General features: G+C 43.6%; 1 protein-coding gene across 8 annotated transcripts in view; it reads right to left on the bottom strand.

Moving 5' to 3' along the window:
* Positions 1 to 12,582, bottom strand: part of ABAT (4-aminobutyrate aminotransferase) — an 85,020-nt gene that overhangs the window by 39,176 nt on the left and 33,262 nt on the right. For all 8 annotated transcript variants that reach the window (XM_029576111.1, XM_029576110.1, XM_029576108.1 and 5 more), the window contains one exon: positions 6,543 to 6,682. In XM_029576111.1, the coding sequence (XP_029431971.1) occupies positions 6,543 to 6,612 (70 nt within the window). In that variant the 5' untranslated portion in view covers positions 6,613 to 6,682. The remainder of the gene's footprint in view (positions 1 to 6,542; positions 6,683 to 12,582) is intronic.

Here is a 12,582-nt window from a genome sequence, read left to right on the forward strand (position 1 = left end):
ATTATTTTCAAAGCCGACTCGTGTGCACAGGTCCCCTTTGAAAATTGGTATAACTTATGACATACGCAATAATATAAAATTGCCTCTCACATGCAAGTTCAGTTCTGAAGTTTCACAATTCTTTTGCTTTCTGAAGAGAGTAATCTCTTGGTGCCATGCATCTCTCCAGCTTGTATGGAGCTGCTTTATCTAAGTTTCCTTATTTATTTATTTACAATATTCATTGTCCGCCTATATTGGCCCACACTGCGCTAGCAAATTAGTATAAAGGAGGAAACAGTTTCTGAGCACTCTTTTTACCTATATTCTCTCTCCTTCCCACCTCGTGGCATCCCAGTTATCACTCTGGCCATATCGACTATGGCTCCTTCGGTAGAAGAATGGGTTGAAAGGCAAAACCAGAATTTCGGAGTGCACCAAAAATGTGAGTACCTTAATTTGAAATGAATTATTCCCTTTGTATACGGTTTATCGTAGCCAAAGGGCCAAGAAGGGCTCCGAGTCCCTTCGTGTGTAAGGAGATGTCTGGCTGGGGACCTTCTACGGTGCCATCAGCCTCAGGAACTAAATCACGGTTTGGTGCATAGCAGCCACGGCTATGGGTCAGTCCCACGTATGGCGTCTGCTACCTTTGTAACTCAAAATATCAGCCACACAGAGTCCCTAGGACTCATTTCATTTAAAGATCAAATACGTGCCAAATTTTTATTTGTTTACAGCACATCTTGGCATGAAAGAGGCGCACAATTTACTGTGGTCACCGTCTCGGCTTTTACATCTCCTCTTGTGTCCACTCTTCACTCACTTATAATTGTATGAGGGCGATTCTCGCACAGGGATCTGCTAAGGATCAGCAGGGCAGCAATTCAAGCTACTTAGATCCATAAAGGTGAGCGTGGTTAAAAGCTTTAAATATTGACATCTCCTCGGGAGTGAAATTAGAGTCAAACCAAAATGATTTCAACTGCCAACTAAATTAATTTTTTGCAGTTATTGCTGCTTTTAAAGAGTGAAATAAATTCACCATGTTTAATATTTTATAAAGCTTTCATATCAGACTTCTTTTCTAATGAATTTCATGCTTGTAAAAGTGCCACCCTTACAACACTTGGAGACTGTAACTGAAGTATGGCCAGTGCAATCGTCCCCCAAAGGGTTCGGCCAGCGTGCCTCGGACCTGCTCCAGAGCGGTGCTTCTCAAGGGGACAGGGGAGTGCATAAGACAGCGAGCTCCACAAGGAGGTAACCCATTAACTCCTCTTCCTCGCCTCACAACCACAGCTTAGGGCCATCATAAGAAGCTGCCATATTGAGTCAGACTGAGGGTCCATCAAGCACAGTATTCTGCTTCCAACGATGGTCATTCCAGGATACAAGTACATTAAACAGATCCCATGCTACTAAATGCCAGTAATAAGCAGTGGCTATTCCCTAAGTCAACCTGCCTAATAGTTTATGGATGTCTCTCGTCCAAACTTTTTTTTAAAACCAGCTTAGTTAGTTGTCTTAACCACATCCTCTGGCAACAAATTCCAGAGCTGAATTATGCATTGAATGAAAAAGAATTTTCTTTGATTTGTTTTACATATCGAACTTGCTAATTTCACTGAATACACTCTAGACCTTCTATTATCTGAGCGTAAACAACCAATTCACACTTACCTGTTCTAGTCCTCTCATGATTTTGTAGTCCTCCAACCATCTCTTCTCCAAGCTGAACAGCCCTAACCTCTTTAGCCTTTCCTCATAGGGCAGCCGTTCCATCCCCTTAACCATTTTGGTCGCCCTTCTCTGTACCTTCTCCAGTGCAACTATATCTTTTTTGAGATGCAGCGGCCAGAACTGTACCCAGTACTCAAGGTGTGGTCTCACCATGGAGCGATACAGAGGCGTTTTGACACCCTGTGTTTTATTCACCATTCCCTTCCTAATAAATTCCTAGCATTGTTTGCCTTTTTTGACCGCCGCAGCACACTGAGCCGACAATTTCATCTTCTTCCTCCGAGGACATCTTCCTTCTCCTCCTCAACAGACACAGGAGAGAGGAACCAGGGATGAGTGGAACAGTCCTCCTCCCCTCATCTGCTAAAGCAGACAGTAGGTAGGGTATAAGCAGGTCTACCTACTTCTTTCTAGCCCAATGAAGGAGTGAAGTCAGGGTCAAGCGGTGCCATCTGCATCCAAGCCAACCCATTCACCCCAAACAGAAAGAGAGAGGTCTGCCCAGTCGGGCTTTCTACTACTTGGTCTACCTAAGAAGAACTGAGCCAAAGCTTGGCAGGTCGGTCTGCAGCCACCACCCTCCACCCTGTCGTCTATGAAGGAGCGAGGATCCAGAGAGGTCTGCTGTCTGACCCCACTATCATAAGAACATGCCATATTGGGTCAGACCAAGGGTCCATCAAGCCCAGCATCCTGTTTCCAACAGTGGCCAATCCAGGCCATAAGAACCTGCCAAGTACCCAAAAACTAAGTCTATTCCATGCTAGTAATAGCAGTGGCTATTTTCTAAGTCAACTTAATTAATAGCAGGTAATCAAAGAGAGAGTTTTCTAAATGTGTGCCTATATATTATATATGAGGTATTCCTTTCAGTAGGAAAGAATCGTTAATAATCTCACTCGTAATTACTTAAGTTATTACATTTTGCAAAGCATGGTCGATTCAAAGCCTGAATGGAAGTTATTAATGGGCTTGAAGTGCTAAAGGCAGGGCCCCCGGTCTCCCACAATTTCCTGGCCATGGTAAGGGTCACAAAATTAGGCCCTTGCTGAAGAATTGGCCAAGCCTGGCCAAATTGCCTCGGAGGACCATGGACCTTCTAAAAAAAAAAATCATTGGTGGCAGCGTGAGAGGAACAACTTCCCCCTGTGCACCCCCCGAAATACAAATCACTCACCCACTCACTAAGTTAACTGGAGAAGGAGACGGGCAGCCTTGCAGCACCTCCGGCACCTCCTTCTCCTCCGCTGCTGGGCCCCGGTCGTAGTTCAAAGTGCGATGCAGGGGCCCAGCAGGGGAAGAGACTGGAGGCGCTGCAAGGCCGCCCCACAACTTCTCCATTTTAGCAGAGGGGATCACATGGGGGAGAGGGGAGGCAGGGAATTAATGGAGAGACTCCCATCAACCTACTGGGAATCAGGAAAGGAGGGACTGTGTGAACTGGGAATGGTGGGCATGGAGGGGAGGGCGGGAGTGAGGTGGAGATCGCAACGGGTGGGAGGGAATGAACCAGGATGACTGAGGGGGGGGGAATCAGGTGTAGGAGGAACAGAGGAGAGCGAGGGATAAACGAGGATTTGGAAGGGGGGGGAATAAGGGAAAGAGGGAGTGAGGGCTGTGGCTTCCTTCCTCCACCCCCCCATTCCCTAGTCCTCCCTCCTGCCGGTCTTCCATACTTTTCTTCCTCCTCTATCCTATTCCTGACCCCTCTTCTCGCGTTTCCTTACCCTCCCTGAATCCCCCCCCCCCCGTCCTCTCATCCCTCCCTTATCTAACACTCTTTCTTTATATCCCTCCCTCAGCGATCTCCTCTCTTCCCATTCCCAGATCCCTTCCTCTCCAGCCCCAAATCACTAAAATCCCTTTTTCCTCCATTAAGGGACCAAACAGATTAACTGGACACAGAAATGTCACAAAATGAATATTTTTTATAAAGATTAAAAAAAAACACCACCAGGGGCTGTGCTAAGAACCGAGCACCAATACTCTAGAGAGTCTGCACGCACGGATAAGAGAGTCAATTGGTCTGTTCAATTTTTGGCCTCTTTGCCGAGACCTCCAACTAGGTCCAAACTTTTGAGGGGGGGCTTTTAAGTGATCCTGATGCTGTCTGCTGAAGGGTGGATCGAGACCAGCACACTGCTTTCATAGCTAATGAGTTTCTATCTTTATCATCCACTCTACCCCTCATTCCTGCTCTCTTTCAATATTTTGGTCATCAATACCAGACTCTCAATGTTCACCTAGCAAACAATAAGCAGAGCAGCACCATCTTGCCTCACAAGGAATTATTCTATTTCTCTACCTTATCTTTTGCATATTCCAGAACAATTTGTTCATTGTGGACTCCAATAAAACAAACTCTAGTGAGCGTGGGAAACCATAAGCCTTTGAACATACCCAGCTGGTATACGAAATACGTACATGAGACTTTGACAGAGGATTTGTACTTTTTTTTTTAATGCTGCAGAATTTTTCAAAAGCGAAACCTTATAAAATGCAAAGCATTTTCTAAGCCGAATAGCACCTCACGTTCAATCCTGTCAAATATTAAGGGGTTTTTTCCCTTTGTTTGGAAGCCCAGAGTGACAGCAGCAAAAACGCTCTGGAGTAGCGTTCTACAGCATCCACAACCTTGAGGCAACCTTCAATCGTGTGCTTAATTGCTGGTGTAATGACTTATCCTCTGCAAGCTAGCCTCCTCCGTGAGGGGCTGGGTATCAGCACATATAAACCGAAGAACAGAAACGGATTTCCGGAAGCATCAGCATGCACGTTAAAGCTGCAACACCAGCTCAAGGCAGGCACCACGTTTTACACATTAGTGAATGCACGGGAATGTTTGCTGTGCTCGACTTCGGCGTGCCTGAGAGGCAAAAAATGCAATGTACGACAATGAAGAAAACAGCGAGTGGAGGAGAGAACACCATGCTACTCTGCACGCACCTACTACAGCCTCATTTGCATGTAACCGCTTCGTTTACACGCAAGTACATGCTAATTTTAGCACATTTCCACGAACAGCTTGAAAGGATCGGCTCGACGTGCAAACACACTGTTTTAAGCGCAAGTACAGGGAACCTTTTCCAATATTAGAATCCCGGAGGAAGGGAAGGAGGGGATTACAACGGATCAAGCAAGACCTGCGACACCACAGTAGGCAGGTGCAAATGGGGCCGACCGGGAGGACCAAGTGGTTCTTTTCTACCGACATCCATCTCTGTTTCTGTTTCAACAAGCAGTGCAATATACAGAGCATGACGCCAGTAAACAATTACACTGTGCCACAAAGGCATTAAGTCAACCAAGCGGGCCCCGCTATTCACAGCAAAACGCTCTGTCTTTAGAGCACACTGTGCTTGGATTTCCTTCTAGTCTCATTCATGCTAGACAGCATTTGTCAAAGACTTGGGCTCTAAAGTCATTCGGTTGTTTTCAGGCATTGCACTGCTATTGCGTGAACTGGTGGCATGGAGATGTTCGTTAGTCATGCATGGCGTCAGTCCTATTAGATTTCCTATCAATAGAAGAGAGTGGGTTTGACTCACAAAAAGCCTTAAAAAGTTGCTCATCAAGCAACCTGCCAAAGTTTGAAAGAGCTGTCACTTTATAAAGGGGAACAAAAACCATCAGACGCTAGTGAGCGCTCTACGTAACCTCCATGCAATCATTGCATCAGGATTGTATCCTGTAAAGACTTCAGGAGAGTTGCATCAGCATTCTGCAGCTCATGAGGTATAAATCAGACCAATGCTTCATTTTAAAGAGTAGCTCCAGGAGAAGTTGGGTTTCTTTTAAAGACTTTTGCTAATCACATTCGTGTAATTCCCTGGGCAGGTACAATATTGCGTGAATTTTATGTAAGACTGTTTATTGAAAAACAGAAACATCACATACATCTGACACATGACTCTGAAACATGCCAAATTGAACCAAAATACAGTCACACATGCAATTAAACTATATATATATATATAAACTAACGCTCCTTTCCGAACGGGGTAAAAGCATATTAATTGTTTAACAATAACCTCTTTTATTAAATCCTTGTGAAAGAACATACAACAAGTGTCAGCAAAAGTTACAAACACTCACATAAAATAGCTTAAATTTTACATACTTCCTCAACATTCTATTAACATCAGCACTCATTCATACTCATCCATACCACCCTATTCAACATTCATACTTTGTGCAAAATTAGCTTTTAAATGACTTTTATATCTTCCAAGCACAAAATTACATAGTATCCCTTACAAGATTTTTCCAATGGTTAACAACATACATAATTCATATTACCTTACATTTTCATTATATTCACAATCTTAACGAGACATTACATAGTACCAACAATCATATCTGTGTATTAAATCTATCCCAACCGGGCCCTCGTTTCACCTTGCGGCTTCTTCAGGGGAACTCTAATAATATTGAATAAATGATCTATGTCTCACGACAGTTATAAATTCATTGCCGTTCGTCTTGTTAATCCTTATCTACTTCGATGTACCGCTGTATTAACATCTGCTACTGTGTACTATGCTTAACCATTTTCTGCGTCTTGTTAATCTGTAGCACAACCATGCTACTTAGGTATTTGAGCAGTTAGGCGAGGTCTCCCACTTAAAATCTAAGGCCTATTATGTCCTTTCCAATGTCATTCCCATAAAACAAATCTACTAAAACTAGTCATGGATCTCTACATTTTCTCACTTTAATGCACAGACTATGGCTATAATTGCTATAAAGGCCGAGCAAAGATGGCTGCCCCAGTGAATTACCAATTCATTGCTCTTTACAAGGGGCCCCAAAATACTTACCAGGCACTACTATCCTTGAGTTTTGCTGTAGAGCATACAGCACTTGTCGAGTGAGCAACATGGAGGCCATTTCTCTTTTCGTTTGAGGAAAAAAAATTCACAAAAAAGTCTCTCTAGTTCCTTTATCTGTAGTTGATGGTCTATAATGGAAAAAAACAAAACAAGCACGGTTTTCAGGAATTTTATAATCCTAGCACATCAAATACTTTCAACATTTCTTTATTTCAATCAGATAACTTTGCCCCAAACCACACTAAAGAGCTTCACTATGATGCACTTACATCATTTATCATGACTCAGGCTTGGCCTTCTCACCACTGTTCGTACCACCGTTGGTACTTCCTGACAACTGCTCTAGTCCCCAATATTTCTGATTCCCATGAGCACATTTTAGCCATGAGATGCTAGTCAATCTGCTCTACACAGGGTTCACTCCCTTTTGCATGTATTTTGAGGCAGTCACTAGTGTTCTGCTGTTACTCAAGCTTAACTCAGTACTGTTGATTTATTTTAATCCATAGTGTGCACCTTAATATGGTTGAGCAGCTAATGACCTCCAAAATGTGATGCTGCTATCCAAATATGTTCTCTCCTGATGACTGTATGCTGCTATTCTAATTTACTGTTCCCCACTTTGGGTGGATTTTTTTTTCAGAAAGGCATGTAATAAATTCAGATACAATACTGATTCCTGGCAGGTCTTTGGTGCTATATAACCATAATTTAGAACAGGGCAGTTTTGTTGCAAAGATCCATCACAACACAATGGATAACTATCATTCCTACTTCAAAGCAAACACAAGTGAGCAGTTAACATTGAACATGCTGTTCAGAGGACAGAATTTCCAATACCATTCCTGACAAATACCAGGATATAAACTAAATAGTCATAGATATTAACTATACCTTCCCTACCCTAGCATTTTTAGTAACAATACATTTGATAACATTTATTTTTGTATTGTCATGTTTTACATTCTTATTTAGGTTTATTTTATATTATTCACTTTTGTAAAATTTGATTATTTTAGATATATTTTAATTATTTTTTAAATTTTGCCAACTTAGATATTTTATTTGATTTTACAATAAATTCTTTATGGTGTCATGGTGTTTGTTAATTTTATGAATGTTCAAATTATAAATCGCAATGACCCATGGAGTAGTGGTTGAGAAGTGTTTTATAAATACATTTTGAAACTATCAGGTCCATACAGTAAACTCCGCGGGAGAGCCGGCGCTCCGAGGCGAGCGGCCACTCTCCCAACACGTGCCCAGGCACCTCTCCTGGGCGCGCAATTCAGTATTTAAATTAGGGCCCGCTAATAAGGAGGTGCTAGGACACTAGCGTGTCCCTAGCGCCTCCTTATTAGCGGAAGCGGCGGCTGTCAGCGATCTGACAGCCGACGCTTAATTTTAATCGGCGTCGGTTGTCAAACCCGCTGACAGCCACGGGTTAGGAACATGGACGCTGGCAAAATTAAGCGTCCGTCTTCCAACCCGGGGACCGCGGGCAAATTTTTTTTTTAAGAAGATTTTTTTTTATTTTTGGGGCCTCCGCTATGATATTAAGTCGGAGGGCGTACAGAAAAGCAGTTTTTTCTGCTTTTCTGTACACTTGCCTGGTGCCGTCTGAAATTAACTCCTTTGGCAGGCGTTAATTTCTGAGAGTAAAATGTGTGGCTTGGCCGCACATTTTGCTTTCTGTATTGCGGGTGACTACCTAATAGGCTTATCAACAGGCATTTGCATGTGATGAGCGCTATTAGTTTCGGGGGGGGGGGGGGATTGGCCGTGTGTTTTCCACACACTATTACCCCTTACTGTATAAGGGGTAATAATAGCGCGTCAAAAACTCGCGGCCAAATGGGGGCTAACAGCGCGCTCAGCCGAGCGCACTGTTCTGTATTGGCCTGATTGTTAGCTGTCACTGTTCGATTTTATTTTACATTATCTGAAGACAATGGATTTACAAACAATGAGATTTCCGGCACTCATATTACTTCAATGTAACATAAGTAAACACTTGAATGTAATGCAGTTTAGCAACATGATGAACCATAAACACTTATTACTATAAAAAAAAATACCACCTAGTCTTCCATTTTTTGTTAGTTTACCTACAGGCATCTCATAAAATACATCATTCAATTTACATTCATTCCATTCCATTTACATTCATTCCATATTCACACAGCACTATAACTAAGTAATTCAATTATTTTTGTGCAAAAAAGTGTCCCAAAGCAATTTATCTTCATTAGATGGATTTTGCTTGGCCTAGAACCAAATTTTAAATTTCAAAGGACGCTATAGCTGTTTCTAGCGCTACCTTGGTAATTTCCTTTTGTCCAACCAGCGTTTAAATTATAGTTTTTCATTACCAATAAGGAAATATCAATACATTTATTTTGCTCTTTAGATGTAAGAACCAAAATAAGACCACCTGTCCAATGTCTGAGAAAGGCTCTGCCCAGAATGCTGCCAATTTTGAGCATTTCAGAAATGAGTGAATCAAGGATACCAATGCAACTTTGTACCGGAGGCAGCTGGCCAAGTCCCATAACTTCTCAGAACACTCTATGTAAAACCTTGTATTGCATTTCCATGAGTCATGTTGACCACCAGAGAGCACGGATAGTAAAAATAAATTCCATATTTCCAATGGAGATCTTCTCTCTCAACTCCATTGCCCATTTAAGTTACTAATGTAGGTAAGAGTCATCTACTCTCTCTTCAGTCTTACAGTTTTTCAAGACATGCCAGATCTTTGCAACTCCTAAGCATACCAAAGACTGAATATTTTATTTATTTATTTACTGTTCTACCAACAACTGCTGAGAAATCCACCTTATTATCTAAGGATATCAATGGAGACAGGTTGTATTTCTTGTCTCCTAATCTCCATTTGCTGGCAAACTGTTCTAATTTACAAGTATACTGACAAAAACCAATCCTGTTTCACTTTAAGTCAAAATTACTGGTCATGAAATCGCTCTTCTGCATGAGGACGGGAACTTTCAAAACCATGTCTGCAAGTAAAACAGAACTTTACTGGTGGAAATGGGGCTTTTAAAAACTGTTCACCCTATATGTAGATACAAGGACCTCTATAGGAAAATTTGTTCTTACCTGCTAATTTTAGTTTCTGTAGTACCACAGGTCAGTTCAGACTCCTGGGTTTTGCCTCCCTGCCAGCAGATGGAGACAGAGAAAGTTTTACTGACACTGTCACTTGACCTGGTGTGCCAGCTGCAGTCTGTCTGTATTGACCTGTACCCATATAGGGAAAGGAAAATTGGTTCCTACCTGCTAATTTTCATTTCTGTAGTACCACAGATCAGTCCAGATGCCCTTCCGGGTTTGGAGAGTCCGTTCGATCTGTAGTTTTTTTGTATATAAGCTGAAGGATTTTCAATTGGCTTTTTCTGGCTCAGGTGATGGTTGTACATTCTGACTTATATGTTTATAAAGGTCATTTGGATTTAGTTGTTCCTTCTGCTTGTTCGGCGGGAGATGTTTGATAGGTTAGGTTATGATCATACAAAGAATTCACACCGTAGGCCACCACAGCTTTAAGTTTCTTGGCTGGCTTTGCTTCCTCTGGGGATTTTAACTTATCAGATTGCAATTGCTGTACCCAGCGCAATCCGGCCCGGAACATAAAACTGGTACATACAGCAGAGCGAATGCCCAGCACAGACACCTCAAAAATCTTCTTGAGGTATGCCTCCATCTTCCTATCCTGCATATCATCAAGTGCCACTGATCCTGCCACCGGAATTGTCTTCTTCATCACTGTGGAAACTGAAGCATCAACCTTCGGCATCTGCAAAAGATCCAAAGAGTCTTCCGGCAATGGATACAGCTTCTCCATTGCTCTACCGATCTTCAAACCTGTATCTGGAGTCTCCCACTCATGAAAAACTAATTTCTTCACTGACTTATGGAAAGGGAACACCTTCGTTGGCCCCCTCAAGCCCCGCAGGACCGGATCCACTCCCTTGTGGTCCGGATCAGCCTGGGGCTCTTTAATACCCAGCTCATTTAGAACATATGGTATTAAGGGCCACAACTCCTCTCAGCGAAAAAGGCAGGCCACCTTTGGATGATCTCCCTCCACCGAGGGAGCTTGATCCTGAGAGTCCTCAGAGTCCATGCTGCCCAAATGAGGTTCTATCCCAGCCTGCAAGCTCTCTAAGCTATTATCTGTATTCCCGGAAGGCAACTGATGAGCCAGCTCTCTCCAAATTCAGGTCGCCCCACCAGAGTGAGCCGAACGCAGCCTCTTGGCCATAACTGGCTTCTGCAGGTCCACTGGCTTGGGAGGACAACGTCCAGCTGCTCTTTCTGCCAGAAAAGCCTTATGCATAAGCAGAACAAAATCTGGGGAAAGTTCCCCCGATTCATCTGGATCTTGCTCCAAGATGTTTTCTCTTCCTCCTCCCCGGCAGAGGATTCCGGGACCCCCGGGGCTCTGAGGGTCTTCGATCTGCTGGGCGACAGCAGTGGGGGGGGGCAGGGCAGTGTTCTTGCAGGCCCTGTCAATCGCGGCAGCAAAAGAAGATAAAAAATGGCCACCGTTCCTGCCGAAATTGGGAAGGCAACTTTGGGTTGCTCGGCTCCCCCTGCACTGCCCGCGGAGGACTGCTGCCTGGTCCAAGGCTCCCCTTAGTGCTCCCTGTGCTGCCTTTGCCCCCAGAGATGCAGCGGGAGCTAGTAAGAGAAAGGCGCACGCATCTCCCCACACGCTGCGCACTGCACGCCGCGTAGCATGGTTACTTCTGTCCTTTTTTAAACGCCGCAGGAACTCACCCACACCAACGCTGCCAAAAACCAGCCCTGAAGCGTGCCCAAATCGGAACGCTGCTAAGCCCGGCCAAAGCACCCGACCGGCACCGCAAAAAGGCAAAGAAAAAAAAAAAAGTGAGGCTTTTTTTGGGTTTTTTTTTTAACTTTATAGAAAAGACTTCCCTTTTGCGACTGCAGGCTCCGGATGTCCAGCAGTAGGAGGGAGGAAAGGGAACTGACCCCCACCAGCAGATCTCCCCCTCAGCAGATCAAGGATCCGGACAGACCCAGGGGTTTCCAAGCCCTCCCGCTCCTCTACCTGAAAGGATGGCCCCACCAGGACCTACCAACCTTCAGGAAGGGCTAAGTAGAAATCCTAACCCTACTTCTAAAATCTTTTTGGGTTTTTTTTTTTTAATCTTTTTATTCTCCTCAGATTACAGGATTTGCACCACCTTCCATCGACTGGAGACAGAGAAATACTGATGGACTGCAGGTGGCGGTGACAGTAAAACTTTCTCTGTCTCCATCTGCTGGAAGGGAGGCAAAACCCAGGAGTCTGGACCGATCTGGGCACATACAAGGAACTTTGTATTTTTACTCACGGCGCCAAGAGTCATTCCTGGGGAGGGATTTGGAACTCCACGCGTCCTATAGCACTTGCAGAAGCATGCATGCAGGTTTTCTCCCTAACCCTACCCACACAATTTAGTGGGTGGAAATGTGGGTGGGTGGTTTTCCTGGGGACATTTGCAAACAGGAAAGTCCGCGTGTTCTTTCCCTTTGAAAACCGGTGCAAAGCCTGCTGGTAAAAAATTAGCCACGAGCCTCCTCCCCCCCCCCCCCCCCCAATGTGAGCAGTTGCAAAATATCAAAGCTTTTTTTTTTTTTTTTTTATTTGGGTAATTACATTTTTTTTCCCAGTTAGACAACTAGAGTTTATATTCTGTTTTAACCAAAATATGTGCTTTTGGATTTAATTCCTAATCTTTTCCAGCCTGGGCAAGTTACAATTATGGTACAAGTAGGAAGGCCTCTGTCCCTTCTCAATGTAGACAAAAAAAAAATGAAAAAAAAAAAAGAATAACTTGAATGCAGCTTTTAGCATCGCTGACCAAGTAGTCACCAGTGCTGAATTGCTACCCTGTTTGCCTACAGTGCTACACTTCCGTACTATCCATTTTCCCACTTTTTAAAGAAAATCTCTGTGCCGTTTTAGGGGTAATGTGCATTAGGGTGTCCTAACCTT

The sequence above is a fragment of the Rhinatrema bivittatum genome, chromosome 14, assembly GCF_901001135.1.
Source record: "Rhinatrema bivittatum chromosome 14, aRhiBiv1.1, whole genome shotgun sequence".
In the NCBI taxonomy this organism is placed as follows: domain Eukaryota; kingdom Metazoa; phylum Chordata; class Amphibia; order Gymnophiona; family Rhinatrematidae; genus Rhinatrema; species Rhinatrema bivittatum.